Source organism: Mugil cephalus, chromosome 14, assembly GCF_022458985.1.
Source record: "Mugil cephalus isolate CIBA_MC_2020 chromosome 14, CIBA_Mcephalus_1.1, whole genome shotgun sequence".
Taxonomy (NCBI): Eukaryota; Metazoa; Chordata; class Actinopteri; order Mugiliformes; family Mugilidae; genus Mugil; species Mugil cephalus.
In genome coordinates this window covers 22,452,935-22,477,262 of record NC_061783.1, presented here as the reverse complement: position 1 = coordinate 22,477,262, position 24,328 = coordinate 22,452,935, and the positions used below count along the sequence as shown (strand labels likewise).

General features: G+C 42.2%; 1 protein-coding gene across 1 annotated transcript in view; it reads right to left on the bottom strand.

Moving 5' to 3' along the window:
• grin2da (glutamate receptor, ionotropic, N-methyl D-aspartate 2D, a) overlaps positions 1 to 24,328 on the bottom strand; it is a 236,132-nt gene that overhangs the window by 65,988 nt on the left and 145,816 nt on the right. Inside the window, exon 7 of the mRNA XM_047605823.1 lies at positions 8,875 to 8,989. Within this exon, the coding sequence (XP_047461779.1) occupies positions 8,875 to 8,989 (115 nt within the window). The remainder of the gene's footprint in view (positions 1 to 8,874; positions 8,990 to 24,328) is intronic.

Genomic DNA, 24,328 nt, shown 5'->3' with positions numbered 1-24,328 from the left:
GAGCAACATCATAATTTAATCACACCAACGCACACTCTGCCCAGAGAGGGGCTGAATTTGTGCACTGCCAGCCCAGAAAAACACCGTCATGCCAAATGATCTGGGGTTTTGAGTTTTGGTTTCCATGGATTCTTGTATACACAGAGATGTAATTCTGATATATCTAACAATCTGAAGTGAATCATTTGTTGTCTCTACATGCCTGCCTTCCATTTCCATTACAATCAATACTTTGAGGAACATGGCTCAGAGGATTCCCCAGTTTAGGGCCAAGCTGGACCAATCCATAACGTAATGTGCATTACAAAATCAACACTCTGCCTCGCATTGTATTGAACAATCTATACTTTTACAGTCCTTGCTCTCAAAACACTCTAAAGGATCGATAAACTGATCTTCCACCTGTCTGCTGTCAAAACTTTGAAATTAATTATCCCAAACCCACCAATAAATAGCTGTTACAGGGACTCAATAACCTGCAGAAAAACTGTTTATATCTCCTTTATATTTGTCTTTGTTCAACCACAAATGCATCTCACACAGGACAATAGCACGGCTAAAAATCAATTTGAGTCACTGTAAACAACCGTCTGCTTCTACAAAACATATTCATCCTTTAATGAGTGAAAGTATGGCAGTTGTGAAGTCGAAGTTATCTTCTGACTTATTTTCTTCTTTTTTTTCTGATTGAATTTAACACAAGTACAGTGAAAGAACATGCACAAATATTGCACATCTGTATCAGGGCTGGACCAGCCCCCCCCCCCCTCGTAACACACTGAATCATCTGGAAAGTGGCTGCAGGAAGTAGTAACAAAGGTTCAGTCCAGCGAACAGTCTTCCATCTACACACGAGTTCAGTGGAAGTGCTCATCTACTAAAAACCGTATCCCTCTGAATCACTGTAATTAAAGAACAACTCAACGCACAGTGCTTTGCAGATGGATTGTGATGCTCTGAAGCACTTACTGCGTCTTTAAACTCAACCGAGAGGGGAATTAATGTTAGTGTGCTTTAGGATTCCGGCTCTCCTGCCACGCTGATTAAAAAGGAAGTCAAGCTTTCTCGTCTTACACGCCCATTCATGTGGGTATACTCACACAGTACACAGCATATACCCCCCCCCCCCCCCCTCCTTCGTTCACGCTTTGGCTCAAAGAACAAACCAGTGTAACGTGACTTGCTGTGCTGTTGCATCATGCAACACTTCACAGAATTCATAGAATGGGGAGTTCAAAAGCGGGTGTGAAAAAAGGGTGAAGGGACAGCAGAGCAACAAATATCAAACAACCAGAAAGTACTTTCATTTCCAACGTGATCTGCACTAGAACACGCACATGAATACGACTTAAAAACATAATACGTAGCAAAAATATTAGAGAAGATAGCGTAAGGAGTGCGTCAGTTTCTGAGTTCCTCAGAAAGATTAAAGTGCTCACCTGTGGTTGTGATTTCATCAATGCTCAGCAATGGTGCTGCTGCCCTGCTGTTATTGGCTAAAATGATGTGATGAGATATGTAAGCCCCAAAGCATCAATCAAAGCAGAACTTTTCTGACATTTGCAAAGCGGTTCTGCTTGTTCTCTCCTTTTCAAACACGTGTTTCAACGACTGGTTGCTTTTTTACCTCCATGTTTCTGTTCCTCCTGGAAACTCTGATGTTTTTACCTCACCTGGAGCAAACACGCTCAGAACTAATGGATTTATTCCAACCAGAGAGAACCCAGCAGATCGAGATACATGGTTATTAGGAGACCAGATTATCAAATGTTTACACCACCACCTCTACATCTGATTCAAAATTCCTTCTGATCGGGCCAATGTGTCAGATACTAGTGGGGGTTTCCAGCCAAAAAACAAAAAACATTTATAAACTGCCCCAACACACAAAACCACTCTTTAGCGCTTACACTTGTCAGGCATAGCATTATGACCACCTTCCTAATATTGTGTAGTCTCCTTCCAAAACTGTTGTGACTCATCAGAGAATGGATGTGGACCTTGTCAGGGTGTCCTGTGGAGTCTGGCAACAGGATGTGGTTAGTGGGAGCCATTGAGGGGAGGGCCCACTATGGTGGATCATCCCACAGGGTGAAAAAGACAAATATGGAGCCTGTGCTTTTTTTCATTTGTGTATGGACAACAGGCTTGTGACGGTGCAATATCATCATCATTGACCCTTGTTGGGTGGCTAGGGCAATATATAGACTACTCTTGCTTCGCCACTACGATGAGCTAAAAAGCATTGTAATCTGGACTTTATGTTTCTATTTGTGAAGAGTTGAAGCACATGCTCCGACTCCTCTTCTTCTGTAGTTCTGAGTTCTGTTGGAGAAACAGCACAATGCTTAGGCCTGGGACATGTACTACAGTGTTTCTACAACTAAATGTGTCAAATTGTCCTCATACTTTTTGTGTTTTGCAAAGGACTGCAGAAATCAGCCACCACAACAACTCACATCTGCCTACTGTGAAGGAATCTGTTGACACCATGTTGTCCACAGTCATGCACACACATACATACTGTGTTAGGAAGAGTAAATGCTCTTTGCTTGATTAGACAACCTGCCCAACTCTGTTTACCTGATTAAAAACCATCCAGTCTGGCAACACTGCAGTGTGTTCTGACTGAGATGGTCTCCTTTTTATTCAGATTAATAGTGGAATACTAGAGTCCATGTAATTATAGCCACACTTTTTGTTGAATCACACCTGGTATGGTAATCTATCATATGGATCAATGTTCATTTCCACATGTGCTCAGTGAACCATAAACAGATGCTCAAATCACACTGATCTCCGTTTACATGTGGTGAATAGATATAGTGAAATGATTAATCTATCCCCTGCGGTCCCTGTGAGATCTGCATCTCTGTGAGAGTTCAGGGAAATCAGTAAAATCAATGAATACATACATAAAATAATTTCTCTCTTCCTCTAGCTGCTGCGGCTCAAACACAGGTCGAGTTATGATTCTATTTGGTCTGAACTAATGGGACTATTCTGTCTCTATGCTCCTCTAAGGTGATCAGCCAAATTACTTCACAGCCCCACTGGAGGGCGCTGATGTGCAAGGGAGGATTATCAGCTTTTATAAGTTTCCTGTTTCAAAAATGTTGTTGCTCATAAGTTAATATATAATAAAATTGGTCCCCAATGAAATGTCCGCATTTGATGAACAAAATTCCCTCTGTAGGCCCTTTTTGTGAGTTCATTGTGCCTGATGCTGCGTCTCCGTTTGCGTTGGTGGGGTGAAACTAGGTCATTCAACCAGGAGTGGTTTTTAGAGGAAAACTTGGTTAACAGGGAGCTCGTCAGAAAGGCTGTTGTTAAATTTATTTTTAACCTAAATGGAATTGATAATTGTTTTCTTATTGTTTACTTCAGCACATTTTACTCTTAACTTCCAAATGGTCCTTCCTCATAGAACCGAGTTTCTGTTTGTAACCACCTCCTGGGTACTCAGAAGGTTAGGACAGCTGGAGCCCTCCCAAGCTCTGGAGGAAATAGGGAGACCTCACGGATATTGTCAAATGCCTTTAAGTAAAACCAAATATTCATCTTTAAGAGTCAGTTTTTCTGACATTAAAGACAAATATAGTCCTAGATCTCTCTATGATCCGCACAGCCAGGGCTTGTCCAGCAGCCGTACTGCTAAGCTCTGCATATATACTTCATAATTCAGTTCAAGAAAGGTTAATTCAGCAAATATAAACCCAGAAAATGGCTTTATGTGTTCAGACAGTTGAGATTTGGGTGAACGACAGGGTAGTTAGGGTCAAATACTGGCCTGTGAGGGAGATGCACTGACACTGCCTGTGCCTCGTTTGGCCTTTATCTCCTAGGTCAAAGCTTTCATTCAACATTTACTTGAAGGGACCTTGGATTAAGGCCTGTGCTCATTAAAATGTTTGCCTGGAAATGGCAAACTAAAAATAGACCAAAGTTTATCCCATGTTATTAAAATTGTAGTCCGTCATAATTTGCATATCCACAGAAAAGATGTCTTTATGGAGGGACTCGCCAAGGCTGGTCAGCTGCAACCACTATTCCATTCCAGTGTTTTTTCATTTCATTCATTTCCTTTTAATTTGGGACAAAACCTCGCTTCTTAAAACTAAAGCACTTATAACTTGTGATGTCTTATTTTCTCTAGACCTTTGGTAATGTCAGTTTTAAAACTAAAATCCAGAAATGCTGATTGGAACACTGCTGACATCTGTGATGCTAAGACGACAATCTCAAACTAATGATAGCCTGCATCTTGAATTGTGTTGGTATCACAAGCTTTGTCTGTCTGGCATTTGATGTGTTTTTTAAGGGATACTTTGCTGAATATCGAGACGTAATACTTTTAAAAATGGTAATATGAAGAGGATCTATGTATACTGTGAAGTTTCAGTCCCAGTCAACAAAAAGAATGAGGAATGAGAAGAGGTGTCTGCATTCTACTACAAAAAGTCTGACAACCCTGACACTATACAGATACAAATAAACATCATGCAACATGTAGCATGTTCGGGGACTTGGACAGTCCTGCAGCTGGTTTAAGAAGACACAGATATTCAGAAGTGCGAATATATTACTAGAACTTTCACTACTGTTGATGTGTGGAGCATCCATCTTGGATTTTGAGGTCAGGGTTGGTGGGGTTTGCTCAACTTTCTTGGGAAAATTCTAGTGAAAGTTCAAGTTAAAGTTCTCACTGGGAACCAGAACATGACCAGAACATGGCCAGATGTAGCCTGGCGTTGCTGTCATCTAAACCATAGACTGTGTATAAATATGAATAATGTGTCTCCACTTCCTTGCACTGGTCAGACTGACACTATTTCACCAGGGACATGGGCAGCAACATCCTGTGAGTCTTCTTCCAAGGAAAGACGGTGCTCCTAGGAGTGCGACGTCGCGGAGCTCTTGAGTCAGTCCGAGTTTCCTACTTTTTACTCTAGTTTTTGTGATTTGAGCTAAGTCAATAGCAAGCACAAAGGTTTCGGACAGCCACCCACTCACCCTGTTTACAACCGATCAGACAGTATCATCACAAACCGTACATCGTTCATGGCATATACAAAATAAATATAACTAGCTAGACTAGACCACTGACACCATAACCACTCTGCACTTTAATGACATCTACATACATATTTAAACAAAATATAGATGGATTTATGACTATTTAGACTATTTATACTGTTTCATTTATTGATGTTTCTTTTTCTTGTCTTCTTGTGCTGACTAACTCCCTTACATAATTTTCTTTTAAACTTTTTAACCTTTTTGGACTGACTAAATCTACACAAAAATGACCCAGCTTGTCTGTGCACAAATTGGCGAATACAGTTTTTGAGAATTCACTCCCTACAAGGAATTTGTATGCTGACACAAATTTTTCTGTTCAATCAAGTTGTCCTAGCTTCTAGGATACAGGTTTATAGCATATTTTAGGGTGGTTAGACACTTCTCTTTATTTTTTTATTTTTTTACTTTTGTACTTTTTATAATGTCTTCTTTTTAATATTTACTATTTATGGACACATCAGCTCTACCATTTTGTTATGCAAAACATTGTCAAGGATCTTTTGAAGCCACAGGAACATTTTGAAGTCTGCATGTACCTTTTTGTGGATTTGTCACTAGAACTAACCAACTTTAGTTAGTAGCTTTATCATGTTCCCTGCTCTTCATTTCTAATATTACCTTCAGCAGCATAAGTTGCACCGTCGTGTCTACGAGTCGGATCACGCACACAGTTTGATTCCAGAGAGGGAACGTTAACACCGGAAAATTGCTTAATGCTATAAACTCTGGTATGCGGTGGTGTTCAGTTTCACATCTCCATGAGTCAATCCTCCACTCAGCTGAACATCAGATATATGACAGCAGCAGTACAAAGGAAACTCTTATCTGTCTGCTGTCACCATTTTTTTCCAGACAGTACAAAAGACAGTAACCTATCTCCATCTGCTCCATCGCTATCACATCCGTCATTTAGCTCCAATTAGCACAGTTAACAGTGAGATGCATCAGCACAAGGCAGAAGATGGTGCAATGATTGCCAAAGATGGAGCACTACTTCAGGTTGTTGCCATCGTGCACCAAACAACTGTAAGTCTCCTGTAAGGGGAAGAAATACAGCCTGGACGCACTGATCTCGTAAACCAAAGGAGTGCAGACTGAAATACAATAGACTTTTAAAGCAGGAACTAAATAGCTGACACTCTCCAAAAATAAATGCCCCTTGCTTAGAAATCATTACAAGAGGCTTTTGGGTTTTTTGTTTTTTTTCCATGCAGCTTATTTGTCAGGTTTTATATAAAGTCTTGTCAGTAACTTTAACATTTCCTCTGATCTGAGCCTCGTTATCTTCGGCAAAACAAGACCGGGGTCAATTTCCGATGATGTGTGATTTATAACATTCTACAGACGCCCTCCCTCTAACAACAGCACTCGACCTAAGCTATTTCAGCACGCAAGGTTTAATAGAAAAGTCTGGAGGGAGAAATATCATGCAGCACTGTCAGAATAATTTGTCGTAACGTGAGTGCAGACAACTAGAAAATAAAATAAAACGGAGGCCAGTCCGGATGAAAGAGCTACCAGTGAAAGAGAAAGTGGTGACGGAAGGATTTTATGACTGAATTTAACATCAAAGAGATTTAAAAAAAAAAATGCAGTTCATGGTTTACTGACAGCATCTCCCCGGATCCTTACTACCTTCTGGATGCTTCCTTCATATTTTACAATTTAATTCTAAATTCAGTTCTGAGAGTCTCAAGTCATTATTATGTCTCTGTCTTTGTTAATTTATGCCAACTTAGGCTTTTGGCCATTTACTGACAACACCGTCTCCATAACTTTGCTAGTTTGTCCCTCTGTGTTTTTTTTGTTTTTTGTTATCAAAGTGGTGCCTCAGCCGATGGGACTCCTGAGACCACGTCTGGATCAATGAGGTCTGGAGCACACATACACAGTAGTAGGATTTATTTTTTTTAACCATTGGTTAGAGGAGTGTCTCTGGACAGAAAGCCTGGCTGACATAAAAGTCACTTAAGCATTTTACCATCAAAAGCACGAGGGGATCTGCGCATTACATTCCAGCCCATGCTCATGGGACTTTGTGAAATAGTCAACAAACTGAAGTGATTTTCCTTTTATTTTCAGAATGTCTTTTAATATGCAGACTGTATCTAAACATCTTCAATAAATAATAGTTTGAATTCTATCTCTATTCATTATTTTTTATTCATTATCAATCTGTCATGTAGCATGCATCTATAATATCTTGTACTCTTGTTTAGATGCTGCTTTATTCTAATGTATGTGTTGTATTGTTCCTCCTGCTGTTAGCTGTTAGTCAGTTCATTATTATTGAGGATGGAAAACACTGGTGTGAGATGGAGTTGGGACCAGGTCTCTCTAGTCAAACAGGAAAAAAAACACAAACTCTGTCACGAACATAAAGAGCATCATGTTTGACAAAACTGTGTTAAACTCATTCATTCTTTAAATCCTCCTTTAAATCCCTTTAAACTGACTAATTTAGCATAATCCTTGTCTTATAGAACCACGATGAAACGCTGCACCTTTGGGAGGAAGTTCAGCTCTGACAGGAAGATGAAGCATTAATTAATAAACTAGATAAGATGTTATAATCCCTTATGCTAAGATCCAAGGAAAAACACATTTAGAAACGCAGTCCAGCTGAAAACTGACCAGCAAGCTAGCAACAAGAAGACACCAGCTAACTAGCCTAGACAACGGCAGTAGGCGGCACATCATTGGAGTTTTCAAGTGGCCATGTTTCATTAAGACACCTCAAGAAGGTCTACCAGTGAGTTCCAGCGTCCTGGAGTCATCCCCGTCCATGCTGCCACCACACAACAGCGTGACTTCAACCAACGCGATATTAGCCTCGTCCTTTTTATGGATATTCAGTTAAATGTACTCGGGTGGGTGTCTGAACGACCTCTTTCCCTGGGAAAGGAAGGCGTGGGATGAGGATACAGAACCTGGTTCAGGTAGGTGATGGGGATTGAGGATTGAATTGCAGAACTGAAGAGGTACCACCACTGTGAAATCCAAGGCCTTAAGGCTTATTTAAGGTTCTGTGGGAGTAGACACATCGCCTACACTGGTGTCGTCAGTCTGGCTTGCTCTGTAAAAACACCACCCAACCACTAGTCGGTGCTGTGTCTTTTTTTGCAAGTCGGGTTAGTTTTTGTTTCCACTTCCTGCTTCACTTGCAACGTTGACTGAAACATTTGCAGAAATTTCGCCTAAGTCGCGTCCTGTGTTCCAACTTTATTAATCCAAAACAATCCATTCACAGCTCTTGTGGTGTGCATTTTTGTTTTATTGCAAGAGGCTGATTGCTTTCCGTCTTTGTTATCATTCTCAGACTGAGAAATGCCTTGACTCTGCACTTGCAGGTGAACACACCGAGCCACAAAAAGGTCAAGAGCACATGGAACACAGCGGGACACAACAAAAAGGTTTGGTTGCTTTCTCAGGTCGAAGGGAGTCGGAATAGAAAGTGTCCGCGGAGGGCAGACGTTGTATTTGGTGCTATTACTGTACAACTGCTACACATGGCCCCTGACTGCGAGGGTATTGGACTGTGTGTTAGCACTGGCTAACAAGGCTGACAAACCCACACAAGAGTAGGAGGAGAGAAAAGAGGGGAGGAGGAGAGGGGAGGGGGCCTGGAGAGATCTAATGAGATCTCTGGGAGAGACGGAGGCACTGAGACAGTAAAAAGGTGAAACTGAGCAGTGATGAGTTAGCATGTGTGATGGGGTGTGAAATTGCGGTTAGCCCGTCTAGATGCTGCGTTGGGATAATTAGTGCCAATTTGCTCGGCTGTGTACTGACCTCCTCCCAGCCTCTCCCGTTGGTGTAGGAGATGACATCCAGCAGCGGCTTGGACAGGTACCCGTCACTGTTGAAGGAATAGTCCCGTCCGCCGATGGATATGTTGGTGAAGTACCTGCAGGAAGTCCGGAGAGTAGAGAGGTGAAATAAAAGCTTAATTTGCATGATCCAACAAATAAATCCAACTTTTCTCAGGCACATCTGATGAGACATAACATTATGACCACCTTCCTAATCAACAGACTCAACAGTTAATGGACGGGGTCTTTGAGGGGAGGGGGGCTCTCTGGATTATCCCACAGATACTTGATCAGTTTGGAGTTTTGTGTGTCTGCATCAGGCTACATCTCGCTGGGGATGGCTGAAGCCATCAAGGAGTGTTATTTGCTATAGGATGATGGTGCTTGTTCTGGCCTAGGTGGATGGTAAATGTCTAAGTAACATCCACACAAATGAATGCCAGGTCCAAAAGTTTCCCCAGCAAAACAGTGGTCATAATGTTGTGGCTGATCCATGCAGCTTGAGCTTTGCAAGTACAGCTGAATCTCTGGAGCGTTTTGAAAGACAATCAATTCAAAGCGAAAGCCAACGAATCTCAGCTCCACTGACTCTGCTTTCTGCGATATCTGATCCGCTTCGTCAAACTGAAGCCGCTGGTAAAGTACATAAAACAAGAAACTTCACTTTGAGCCTCCATTTTAGCAAAGACTACCAGAAGTACACTTCAGTATATTAAGAGTGCGCCCTAACACACAACACACCACAAATTTGCTATGGGTTAGGGCTAGGGCTAGGGCTAGGGCTAGGGTTAGGGTTAGGGTTAGGGCTAGGGCTAGGGTTAGGGCTAGGGCTGGGGCTAGGGTTAGTTATACCCTCATGGCAAAAGAAAATGTGAGGAAAGGAAAAGAGAAGGGAGAAGAAAGGTAAATAAAGCTGTGGAGGTAGAGTTGAGACCTTCACTGCAGGTAACAAAGAGAGAAGACAAAACACAATTCTGTGGATATGAGAGGAAATCACATTGTTGGAGTGCAGAGACCATGAGGTGGGAGAAACAAAGACGAGGCGAGACGGGGGAGGAGGGGGACGCCGAGATAAAGCTCAGGATTCGCTAAAATGTTTCCCCGTCTTCAGCATTCTTCATTCTCCGAGCAAGCAACAGCGAGCGGCTTGCAGAAAAGGAAAATAAGAGGTGAAAAAGAAAGTGGAGGGAAAAAAAAAGAAAAACCTGAAAGAGAGTAAACACTGGAGGACAAATACTTGAGCACACTTTTAATACCGGGAGAGACAAAGGCGAGGGGCGCCGGTGCGAATCAGAGACAGTGCAGGGGAGAAGGGAAGAAGGAGAGAGCTGCACCTTTGATGTTTTTTAATGAAACATCTACCTTAAAAGCACCTGGGAAAAAAAAGCACATCAAAGACATCTAATGAAACCATCCTGCGTGCTCACAAACACACAAGGCAGCCAAGAAAGCCGCCAACAATCAGCCGCTATCGGACCTGGAGATGGAAGCAAATACTCACTGCAGAAAGCAGTTCAAACCGGGGACACGCTGTGGAAAGACGAGAGCACACCTCATACTGTACGTTCAGCAGGAGAGGAACACGTAATGGAAATGTTTATATCATTAATATAATAATGGTGCGTTCCATTTCTACTCAGAAGTCGGAATTTGTGAGTACCGGGTTGGAACTTTCAACTGTAACGCTGTTAGATTTTCTGCTCACGACCCTCGGGTTGAGTTTCCAAGATGGCCGCCCCGTGTGTGAACCGTTATTAGAAACTCTTGTAATATTCTGTTTATTAGCAATTCTGATTAGTGTTTGTTGCACAGACACTATTTTTCCACATACATACGTTGAAATGCTGTTACAGTGTAATTTAAGTTTTTCATGTGTTATATGGGAACTACAAGCGCTAACAATGGCTACAAACATAGATAGATAGATAGAAACTTTATTCATATCTATGAGAAAATCACAAAACAGAGCCAAACACCATCGTATTGTTTTTCTACAATTAAATCTTTTCAATATTTTAATAAATGTCTAGTAAAAAACCTCATGAGTTAGTTCAAGTTATCTTTTCCATTTGCTTTTTGTGTAATTTAAATAGCCTAAATTTAGTTTAAAATCATAGCAATAATATTAGTTAAGGTAATTTGACTCTACACTCAAAAAACATTAAATATTGAACACACCAAGTTTGCACCAAGTTAAGTAAATTTCAACACATTTAAACTATAACCAAGAACCAAGATGCAGCTGAATCTGGAGCACAGGAACTAACAAAGGGTTTTGGCCACACATCGAATTTAAATCAGAATTAAATTTGGGATTTGGGAGGAAGAACTGGGCAGACAGGAATGACTCCAGAGCCAAACAGACTCACATGCAGAGAAAAACATTTCAATTCATCAACAGAAAACTTCAACACAGAGAGAAGGATCTAGTATCAAAGAGAACTGTTACAGTTACAGTGAGTGTGTGGTTATAAATATATTATGTTGACAGGGCTGGAGGCTGTCCACTGGACACACAGTTTATTTCCATTTCAGGCAAATATTCACCACTACTTTCATCACATGCAGCAAAATATCATCATCCATGCTGACTTTTACTTGCTCACCTTAAAATGTGATCAGAAACTTGGATGTAAGTGAACCTATCAAATCTTTAAAGGCCTCATATATTAAATGAACAAAACAACTCAAGATGCTTTTTAGTAATTAAGAGATACGTCCACAATATGTCACAAAGTAATGGAAAATGTCCAGACTGTGACGTGAGACGATACGTTATTGAGAAAATGTATTCATGAGATTTCTGTCAGTTAATTATCTAATGATTTTTTGTCTGTAAAGTTACCTCCACCCAGTCTGCTGCTCGTCGTACCCGTGTGTCTCCTAATGATTCCATCCTACTCATCGTGATTCCTGGTTTACTGAGTTTTTGCCTCGTTCTTGGTTTTCTTGGATTACCCTGCAGCGCTTTTTGTTCCAGATCTAGTAACTGAAGCTCCCAGATGCTGATATTGACAGTGTGACTGTTAATCTCTCCTGGGTAGAGATCTTCATACTGTGTGTGGGTGCATGTTGAATGAACGGCGTGATCCAACGGACACGGTCGTCAGTACGACCGGCCGACATCCGAATATAACAAGAAAAAAGGTCCGTTACTGTCTGTCTCTCACAGAGCTTAGCGTGACCTATGATACAGTGGGAGGAGCCACATGAAGACTTCTTGACTAAATGACCTGGAAAAAATTAAATTAGTTCTTGTTCTTGCAGCCGTCGTTTAATCTAAAAGACTGGTGAGGAGATGAGGTTTGAATAAAACATCAGAAACCAGCATCTTGACCAGACTGTTCTGGTCGAGATGAGGGACACTCCTTTGAAGATGTCCACATTTTAGCCAGATGGTTTGAAAGTGGAGTAAAGGAAGACGTCCATGTCTAATTGGAAAGAAAAACCTCTTTCTGTGTTGTAAATTGATGGCAGATTATATCTCAGTCCACGTCTCCAAGATGTTTCATGTCACGTTTGCACCCTGACACGTGACTCTCTCCACATTAATGGGAAACCATTCGCTGGAAAAGGGATCAAAACGGTTTCCTCTGACTTCCGGTTCTCTGATTTCAACACCCCAACAAGTGTTTGAGAACGTAAGACTTGGGCCTTTGTCTCTACTTGTTGTTTGCATAAACTCTATGAATAGTTTAAATGTGAATTATGCTGAATAGCTTCTCCTTAAAGACATTCATAGAGTTGGAATTGGCTCTCTGCAAACGTTAAAAAGATATATTCCATTTAGCATCACAAGCGGAGCTCACTTACAAGTTCACAACGCTCAAACTCTTCCTATAGTCTCTAGTTACTTCAAGTCATATATCAAATAATGAGAACTGCATTTCCCAGCTCCTATAGGAGGTAGGAAACTCACAGTATTGCGAATCTGTTGGTCTCTTCATCAACTGTTTTAAAAATAAAAGAAGCTGTCAGCTCACATATCGGTTATCCAGGAAATGATTTGTTTCCTCTCACCGTATGCTAATGCCGTCCTGCAGTGGCGTCTGTGAGGCTTCGCCGCTGATGTGTTGTTAGAGGGAAACAAGGCGAACAACGCACAGACTCGTCACCGCAAACAAACAATGCGATCGGGCTTGGACGTCAGAGGTGGAATAGACGGTGGAATTGGTTGTGGAACAAAACAACATATGAATAGACGGCTAAAAGGAGAAGCTGAGAGGATGTGAGCCTGCTACCTGAGTTACTTTCGGGTCGCGTTAATATGCATTTCTAAGCCACCATATAATCTGAACATCCACTGAGTGCTCGGATAAACACCACAGTGGCTTTAATATCACAGCAATATCACGTCGGCTTGCGGCTGGAATGAAACTCCAGCGCACCAGCTGCAGATGTATCATCAAACACCCTGCAATCTCTGAGGGCACTTTGACAAAAAGCTACTCACACATGTGCTCTGGCAGGAGTTTTGTAAGAGGAGGCCTCTATCGTGCTGCTGATGTTGCCTGACATCTCGGGAAGAACCCGAGGACTTCGGCATTCCAGTCTCACCTGGTCTTACCCAAGAGAAAGAGTCTCGCCTCGAGTCTCGGAATCAGAAGTGTCTCCGCGTCTTTTGCCAGACACCACCAGTCTACAGCCCGTGGGACGCCGCCACCGTGGGCAACACTCCTCCCTTATATTCCTTCCACCTCTTCTATCCGTCATTATTTACTCTTGTTCCCGGCGCCTCACTTTCCCCCCTCCATCTTAAATTCTCTTGCAGGAGGTACGGCTGCAGGAGAGCGGCAGAGAAAATCCCCCCAAAACCGCGAAAACAATAAGAGAAAGTGACAGGCAGAGAGATGGAAGCGGCAGAAGAGAATGTAACAGAGGAGGTCCAAAGAGGGAAGCTGCAACAGCCAGGTTCACTGCAGACACAGCCTATAATATAGTCATTATAAACAGCCCAGGCACATCACACCTCTCTATACGGTGCATAACAAATTCAGCTGACTCACTGAAGACACTTTTGCTCCCTGGCATCTAGTCCTAGTTTGTCCACCAGGGTTGAACTGTTTTAGTTGTCAGAGAAACGTATCCTAAAATTTGACATTTAGACATCAACGTTATATTAATCACTTAAAATGGCAGAAACCAAATCTTTTGAGTGTATTTTGATATTTTAGTTTGGCCCAAGTCCCGCCCACTAACTTGGAGGAGGCGGAGCTTATATTACCTATACTGCAGCTCAGCCACCAGGGGGAGCTCTACTTGCTTTGACTTCACTTTAAAGGAGACTTCTATTTTTATATAGATGATGTTTTCATCAGAATGAATCATCACTTGTCCGTCCACCTCAGGATAGTCTCATGTCATGATTACCTCTACACCTCTGTGATCTTGAATAGATGGAGGTCTGGGTGAACTTCATCCCTGAGAAATGTTTTCAAAGTTGATAAAAAAAAAAAGTAGTTTTGTTCTTTGTTCCATCCATCAGTCAGTCGGGCACCTTTTTAGTGTTCCTAGGATGTTGTGCTATCAGCATTGCTGCTCCCTTTCAGAGTCTTTAAACCACTGCTCAGGCTAACCACACAGCTCTTTCTCTGCATGTACTGAACAAACTGTTCAGCTGCAAGAAGCACGGTCATTTTTCCAAACAACTTTTCTGGAAGAGGCAGAATGAAAAACACCCTCGTATCAATATTTGAAGGATTTTTATCTGAGTAAGTCATGGCAAACGGCAGTTTCATGACAGACTGTATAAGAGCTGGTGCCTTCACATCCTCCCCTGTCTACTGTAGCTGCTCATAGAAGATGTGAAAGAAACGATGATTAAGAAAAAAAATAAGTACTGGGATAGTTTTCAATCACGTCAAACCAAAACTTTCTCTTTTCAGATCATTCATCAGCAACGTATGGATCAAATGTGAGGCTCCATCTAACAGAACATGGATAAATCTAAATGCAACACCATCCAAGCAGCTGCATCACAGGGAGCCGTGTGATCTGCATTATCTCAGATCTGAACTGTTTGTCATCACGCAGCGTTGCAAAGACCAATCTCAGCCTGCCAGTGACTGTTTGCCCTCAGGTCCTCTGGGAGGCGATACGGGACTCTACAGTTCAGAACCAGCAGACGCTGGAACAGCTTCCTCCACACAGTCACTCAGGACAATAGACTGTAAGAAAAGTGGACGCCATGACTTCATCAAAAGTAAAGCTGAAGCTAGTGGATCGATACTGAAATATCGATACTTCCGATACCAGGTATTTATGCTCTAAAATCATACTTTTTTCTTTTTTAAGTGTTTAAACAGTATTTTCACACATTGTATATATTTGTGTTTTTTTGGGTATATAATAAATGAGGCCACTACCTCAGTATACTTCAGAGTTTAAAATAAATAAATAAATTACTCTGATGTCTTGTATTCATTATGAAGCTATGATTTGAAATACACTACTTTTTTTTTATTTTATCGGTATTGGTTTGGTATCGCCGATACCAGCCTGAATTTTACTCGGTATCGGATCAGAAAGGAAATCGATGGTATCGAACATCACCAGCCAAAGTAAGTAGTAGAGCTCCCCCTGGTGACTGGCTGCAGTACAAGTCATAAGCTCCACCCCCTCCACATTAAACTAACTAAATTAACTAAAGTCAAACTAAAACGCTATAATACACATCAGTGTCAATTTTTCTGAGAAACAGGATGTGACATCATAATGATTGACAGATGCCACTGACAACCGCTCTGTGAGTAGGAAAAAACAAATAACTGCAGCATATTGTTGTAACTGGCTGAGATACAGCAGTTATTTGCTCTCTACACTGATCAGTCACAACATTAAAACCACTGACAGGAGAAGTATAATATAATAGTATATCATACTGTATAATACATTATACGCTGTGTATGTTTAATGTGAAAGATATATCTTATCTACACATAAAGATGTCCCTGTCTATATACTATTATTATTCTATAATATTCTATCAATAAAATGCATGTAAAATGTTTATAGAATAGTCATACCACAGCCTGATACTGGGTTTATTTTGCACTCGCTGCTACTTGCACTTCTGGTTTAATGCCAGACTGCACTTGGTTGTGTGTGCACCTGTACTCTATGCAATGACAATACATTTAAATCTAATCCCATTTTATTGCCACTTATTGTAAACGCTGCGGTGCGGAAAAAAAAAAAAGTACTTCTAACCAGCAACTTTGAGACCCTGACTGCGTCCAGTACCACATAAAGGGCAAATAACTGTTTTTACTACTGCACCAATAAAGCCAACCACACTACTGACATTCATTTCTGAGACAATGCCACAAGTAACAACATTAAATCTAACCCCTAACCGGAGGAGGTGGAGTCATGTGAAGGCAGGGGGGCTGATGATTGAGAGTTTGAGGCAGGGGGCTTTGAGTGCCTCAGAGGGGGGTGCAGAGAGCTCTCGTCTGCCAAGATGGATCCTGATCCAATCAATGAATCTATTACTGAGACACGTGACAGCTAAGCATCAAACAGCAGGGGGAGAAAAGTTCCCTGTGGAATCAATGCTAGTGTTTTATTACTTTACAGGCTGGGGGGACGAGGGAGGGAGAAAAAATAAAAGTATCTATGGGACGACCGACGGAGAAGAAATAAAGAAACATAAGATGAGATGAAAAAGCGAAAGAAATACATTCGCAGGGATGAAGTTCACCCAGACCTTCATCTATTGAAGATCACAGAGGTGTAGAGGTAATCTAGTCTCAAAGACATGAGGAAATCCTGAGGTGGACGGACGAGTGATGATTCAATCTGCTGCAAACATAGTGTATAAAGATGGAAGGCTCCTCGAAAGTCAAGTCAAAGCAAGTGGAGCGCCCCCTGGTGACTGGCTGCAGTATAGGTCATAAGCTCCACCTCCTACAAGTCAGTGGGCGGGACTTGGGCCGAACTAAAATATTAAAATGCACTCAAATGTTTTCTTTTGATTTCCTGTCATTTTAGGTGGTTAATATAACAATAACGTTCAAATGTCAGTTTTTAGGAAAAGTTTCTCTGACGACTAAAACAGTTCAACCATAGTGGACAAACTACGACTAGATGCCAATTATATTTCAAAAGTTACAATTAATGTCAAATTCACAGGTTCATTAATTATTAATTATGATGATCATGTTATTATTTTATTAGCAATTAAACGATTTAATTCAGTTTCAATTTATACAAAAAGAACTGTAGATCATATTCTAACTCTAAACGACAAAATTTACAACATTTAATATTAGCTGAAACCTTGAAAAAAAATTTGTATTTTAGGATTTTAATTTGGTTGAAGTCCCACCCACTAACATGGAGGAGGCCACTAGGGGGAGCTCTACTTGCTTTGGCTTCACTTTTAAGGGGCTGCACCACCGCCCATCTTTATACAGTCTACGGGATACACAGTAAAAACAACCTACTGCTCAGGAAAATGAAATGAATAAGAGAGAAAAAGCTACTCAAAATGGCTCTGAATAGTTTGAGGTATTTTTATCTATAATACATTTGGTCGTGAACATAACATTATCAAACAGATTTTCTGAGACCACTTTGCAGCAGGTTGACACTGATACGTTACAGATCATATCTTCTCGTTTAAGGGCACAAAACCTCTGACATATTATTGAGTCCAGTGTTTTTATTTCTCCATCGAGGAAAATCTGGACAGTAGCTTAACATTTCAGTTTTTATGAGTTGTTATTTTTCTGTCTGAATTCATCTGAGCCAGAGACTGAAAATACTACTGGTTCTTCTGACATAAAAATAATAACAACAAAATAAAATATTTAAAGCCGAGTTTGCAACCTTTAGATGGTCTCCTGATGACCTGATGTTGGACAGTTGCGTGTTTCCTGTGAGCCGATTGGTCAGTCGCTCTCTGGCCTCAGCGTGGTGCATGATAAGCCTGTTACCTTTAGCTCACTGCTCAGCCATTGGCCCGCTCGCCTCTCTGTTGTGTTTTTTTCCTGACCAATCGCATCGAACGCCACCTCAGCCCGGTAACCAGGGGCGAGTGGAGCCGTCATGACTACAGATACTTCAGATTTCACCACCAGAACCAGGGAATCAGATTCAGCGGCTGCTCGAGGTGAAAGCGATGAATCGACTCGCTCTTTGATTCCAAAATGAAATTAACCAAGATTATATTATTAACTACTAAAAAAAAAAAAAAGAGACCCTGCAACACGTAGGTGATAAAAGAATAATCAGGGGCAGAGGAAGGAAAACATACTTAAACAAACACAACCGTGATGCAACAACGCGCGCTCCACTGAAATGATCATTTTCACGCATTTGCTGGACGACCTGTCTGCAAACTTTCACGAGAAAGTGAAATGTTCCTGCATCTGCAAAAAGCACAAAAATCAATAAAATGATTAAATGTGTGAATTATTACATTTCACAAAGAAAAACAAAAACAAAAATGACACAACGTAAGAAAAGAAACATGTATTTGGACTTTGGGCGGAAAAGAAACTGGAAAAGACGTGTGTCAGTGTGTGATTTGTGGTGAGGACTAATGGGTTACAGTCCAGCCCTAATAAGCACCACAGCTTCCTGGTGTGTGTGTGTGTGTGTGTGTGTGTGTGTGTGTGTGTGTGTGTGTGTGTGTGTTTTCCATCAGTGGAAGCATTCAGCCTCTTTGCCGGCTGTTGCGGGAAAGCTTTCTTTGTAACCATGGCAACCTCTTCAAGAGTAGATAAAAAAAAAAAAAAAAAAAAAAAAAAGCAGTGGATGAGAATGTGCGAGATGCAGAAAAAGGGAGAGAGAGATGGGGGGAGTAAGAAGAAAAGATCGGGGGTGTGAGCCAGTTAGCCTGAATGTTGAAGGGCCATTTCATGCTCCGTATAATAAAAGTCTAAGATTTGTCAGCTTTTATTCTCCATCTCTCTTCATCTGCTTATCCTCTTATCTGCAACTCTCTGATTTATCTGGAACCCCCATGTTACATGTTATGGAATATACTTTCAAGAAGAAAGAACAAAAATGAAAAAGTAGGATAAATAAAGGACTGGGAGAAGACGGCTCCGTAGACGGATCATCAGAGAAAAGAGAAAAGAGAACTCCTCCTGTTACCATATACAGCATAGACTGTATATAAATATGGACAACGCGTCCCCACTTCCTTACATTGGTTATCAACTATTTTCCACAGAAAACAGACGGCGCCATATTTTGAGTTTGGAGCCAGAGTCTGATCAGTATGGTCAGAGGGCGGAGCCAAGATACATATGCCCCGCCCACACTCCCTCTTGCTTTCATCTAATTAATGCAACACTCTGCTCTACCTCCACCAGAAACATTGGATTATATATATATAAAAAACATATCTGTTCTCCTGTGCACTATCCCAGCCTCTGGATTGTGCTTCTCCATGTGCGCTGACCTGGTTAGCTTCTTACACCCTGCTACTATGTGCTGACCTGTCTCAGGGCACAGTCTGCACCTTAGGTCTGATCTAGTCTGGTAGATCTTGGCCTCCATGGCTCTTGTTCTTGGGGCCTCATGATTAGTGCCTCTGTGCTGTGCAGCGTTTTCCAGGTTTTTCTGATATCAGCCACTTCTTGAATTTGGTGGTAGCTCATGTCGTGTTGGGGCTCGTCCCTCCAGGTTGTCTGCTCCTCTTCCTCTGCAGCTCATCAGGTTTATGTTGTCTGTCACTCAGATTATGCAGAATTTTAAAACTTAATAAATAAATAACGAATGAATGAGCTGGAGAAGATTTCACCTCCGTACAATTGTCATGAATAGTGAAATAATTTTGCACCAGGCTGTAAACATGTTTAATAATGCTGTGACGTTGGGCTTTTTAACATGGGGGTCTATAGGAATTTGTTCCCTTGTGGTGCCTCAAGTGGCCACTCGATGAACTGCAACTGGGCTTCATCGCTCAGACCTGGAAGTTGCCGCTTGGTCAAAACTAATTGGTTTGGGTGAATGTGTCCATGTCTCCTATGTTGCACATGGATTCAGGCTCCATTCAGAGAAGGAAAATGAGGAGGAGGAGGAAGAATAAAAGGAAAATGTTTTGTCTCCAGTCCTGAATTGACTGACCAAGATGTTTCTTTTTTTAATTTTAATGATGCTGCCCTGGTGGATGCAGGGATTGTTCATCTTATTCAGAATGAGAAGTCATTCTCATAGGTCAGGTCTTTCCTTTCAGGCAGCGTGTGATGGATCGATAGAAGCTTTATTCATCCCAAACTGGGAAATTTCACATGATTGTGTTCAGTTGGATATTTTAGTTGATTGGATGTTGCACTGATGCTCTGTGGCATTCTGTAATACCAGTAGCTGTTATGGATGGTGTGTGTGTGTCTGGGTTTTCATGACGCAGCAGATTAAGCTTCCATTTTTTTTTAAATTTCCCCCGATTCCATCCCTACATTTATCAGAACGCCGCCCTGTTTGGGAGTTAAATAAATAGACAGATGGATGAATAAATGAATGAACCGCGGCTCTCTGCGGCAAACCCTCAGCGGGGTTTTCGCATCAGCATCATCCCCTCCTCCCCTCCCACTTCTTCTTCTCCTTCTCCTTCTTCTTCTCGTATTGACTGAGATGATTCATAGTTCATCACTTTGCAGAGCCGCTGTGGGCCCCCCCGAGCCCCGTCCTCTGGACCCGAGCGCGCCGCCAGAGCTGTCTCTGCTCCCGCGCTGCTGTGGAGAGTAATGTTTGTGATCCACGCTATTGTGCACCCACACACACACACACACACACACTCTAGTGGCGACGGCGTCCGGGAGAAAGAGAAAAAAGGGACCTCGGGCTGAATCACACGGCGCAAATGAAAGGCTTGTGACCGTGAGCGGCGCAGGGAGGGAGGGGTGAAGGCGATCATGACTCCTCCGTGACTCACAGATTCCGCAGTGAAGCCGACTCAGGAGAGCATCTGCGGCTGTGAGCTCCTTAATATTCACAAGTCATTAGAGGAGACTCGCAGCGAGGCGCCGGGGCGGCTGTCAGCCCGTGGAAGCGCGGATCGCTGCATTTTAAATAGTCGGCCACGGAGGATTCCAGCGCCCCGCGGTTCTGCTTGAGGCCAAACCTGGAAGCCTATACAATCAGATCCATGTGATGTATTCATTCATGAGCGCCGGTCTTTATTTGGCTTTAGTAGACGCAGCGGCCTAATTCTGCTTATACAGGCTTTTAGTTAGTTATTTATCATTTCTAGCCTCCACTAATTTGCAATCTCTGTCCGTGACCAGGCTCTTAAATACGACAAGACAGTTACAACACCACACTAAAGCTATTTACACACTTAACACAAAACAAAGATATAGAATTATGAGCCTAACAAGTTGAAATATCTGCTGATGAAGTAAAAAACACTTTTACTCGTAATGGGGCATTTTTTACATCGTGAAGTTTTTATTTAATCAGTTAATTACAAACACGACTTTTGAGATAATTATCATTAAAACCTGAGTGGTGTTTGAATGCGGCCTCACACACAATGTAATTACTGCACAGCTACGTCTACGGAAAGTGTTAGAGTTGATAGTCGGACTGGTTTCCCCCTGTGAATTGTGTTGGTGCCTGCTAGGTGGGTTTGACCCCGGGCCGAACCGATCACCACCCAGGACCCTCATGAAAAGGGCCCCTGTCGGGAGGTTGTTGCTCTCTGCTGCTTTTTGCTGTTATTCTGCCCGAGGCTCCGATCCGGAGACGCAGGAGAAGATCGCAAAGTGCAAAAACTACACAGAAGACATTACCTGCAGAAAATGAATGAAAACAACTGCTATTAGTAGTTTAGTCAGAGAGTCTGGTCAACTAAGGAATGGAGCGTCTGAGCTGTCCCTCTGTGCTGATTGGTTCTGCGCTGGTCACATGTCTCATGGGCGCCATGTTAGATACATCTAACCAATATTCAACCATTGACAAGCGGTGATAACAGAGAATAAAGCTAGATTAAAAGTTACAAAAAGGATCGCAAAAGAGAGAAAAAAAAACTTTCCCCCAAGAACAAAAAAGTTAAATTTTCACTATTTCTGAGTATTCATCATTTTTTTTGAATAATTTCAAACTTTTAACGGTGATGGATGAACACGGAGGCTGAGGAGAAGGTAAACACAGCTCCATGACTGATGAGGTGATTGGGCTACAAAGCATTTTACAGACTCATTTAAGATATTTAAAGGAAGTAGACGCTGGGATATTTAAGTGAGGACCTTTTACATATTAATAACATTTATACGTCCGTTAATGGTAAAAATAAGCCATTTATTTCAACACAGCACATCGTCCCAGAGGGTTACACTGTAGAATCTAACCTCTGATGTAGCAAACGTGGCGCCCATGGTTTGAGTTGGACAGACTCTCTCTAATATATGACTCTGGGGATTTTCCCACTTTTGGAGCCTCAAGTGGCCACTCGACAAACTGCAGTTTTTTGCACTTCCGGATGGGCTTCATCGCTCAGACCTGGAGGTTACTGCCTGGTCTTAACGGGCTAATTAAAAGGACCTGAGATGAGACGAAGTGTCGGATGTTGGGGGGGAAAAAGAAGACCTGCAACAGTTAATCTGACTCTACGCTGAAGTGATCAGACTGTGACAGCACTGATTAAAACAAGGTGTACGGTGGCGGGAATGAGAGCGGTATGTGGTCAGCGCTGATGAATTAAAAGGCCGGCGAGCTTCGACCTTTACTCGGCCGTCGTTATGAGTCACTGCAAGCAGAAATAGCAGCCGTGATTAATAGTAAAAGAAAAAGAAGAAGAAAAAAAGACGGCGTTCAAGAGGAGTGCAAGAGAAAGAGGATTCTCCTATGAATTCTTTTAGGTTTGACCGTTAGAAACGACACGCACAGCTGAGACAAACAAATCACATCCACTCAGTTTCTCTGCTGCACATTTCTGGCGTGAGTAGTGGTTGACACAGGTAGGAAAAGACAGGCGGGTTTCCAATTGCGGTTTACGCTCAGTATAGTGATGACCCAATAGGTACCAGGGCCAATCGAGGCATTTTTAAAACCATCAGCTACAGACAAGTCCATCTTTTCCCAGTCATCCAGGTCGAGGTGCATCCAAAAAGCTGCTCAGACGAGTGGCGAAACGGCTGGATGTCGTCCAACCTGCTCAAACTCAACAGCAGGAAAACAGAGCTCATGGTTGCGGCACCTAAGGAGCCTCCAGGTCGATGGCTGCTCCACCTTCCCATCTCCTGAAGTCCACAACCTGGACATCATCTTGGAATCTGCTCCCTCCTTCCAGTCACACATCAAATCTGTCACATCTCCCGTCTCCAGCCGTCTGGAGTCCAGTTTGGGGTACCCAACAAAACCCAGACCCCAGTACGTCCAGGATTCCCATCTACACACTAATCCACCTTCACTAGCTCCACATAAAATTCCACATCATCCTTCTTGCCTACAAAGCCTTTCACTCCCTGGCCCCCCAGTACCTCTCGGACCTCCTCCACCCACCCACTTCAACACGAAGAATGCAGTCCTGTAATCTGTGTCTACTCTCCACCCCTTCCTCTCCAAGATACACATTGCTCCAACTCTTGAATCATCTGGAAACATCTGCCCTCAAAGCTCATCTGTTGTCCAGGCTTTTGGCCGATAATGAGCCAGTCTTCACTTTCTCAGTTCGCTCACCCTGTGCTGTTCGTCCTGTCTGTTTTGTCCTTGGGTGTCCGGGAAGGATGCATTTATTTTACGTCCGTCATTGTTACTCTTGGTTGGTTATCATCAAAGCTGCCAAAAAACAAAGAAGATGAAGAATCTAAATCGCGTGACTAAACTGTCTGGAACAAGTTCACGTCATCCAGACAGAAATTGTGCAGGTGAGGTGGTTGTCCAATTCAACACGACCAACTTGATTCAATGGCTCCTATAAATTCACTAAAAAGAATCCATGGAGTCCACTCAGGTAAAGACTGCAGCCAAAACAACAACCAACAATGAATGCTGTGTTTAAAAGAAAAGTTTCCTGGAGACAGTGTCAAAGAGAAGGGTTAGGGAGTTTATGGCAGCGCTGGAACATTTCTGGAGTAGAGAACACAAGGTACGAGCTCCCCTCTCCACAGGGTTCGGGTTACCGGGCAGAACTTGACTGGGACACCCCTGGTAGCTAAGCCTGCTCTGCATGATTTTGGTCTGTTCTTTTATTTCAGCACTGGACAAAGAGCAGATTGCAACAGACCTGTCTCATAGAAAGAAAAACAAATATAAGTATTTTTATACTTTTATCAGGGGAAAGACCTTGGTCCAGTTTGAAAAAGTTTGCCATGACTTGATGTGTTAATTTATTCCCAACAGAATGGTTTTAAGGCGTTCCCTGGTCTATAAGGTGAGTCACTCTGTTCAATCAGGTCTGTGCAGAGAGGAGGCTGCACACTCGTTACAAGCAGAAAACATAAGAGCAGGGAAAAGAAAGGAATAATCATGAAAAT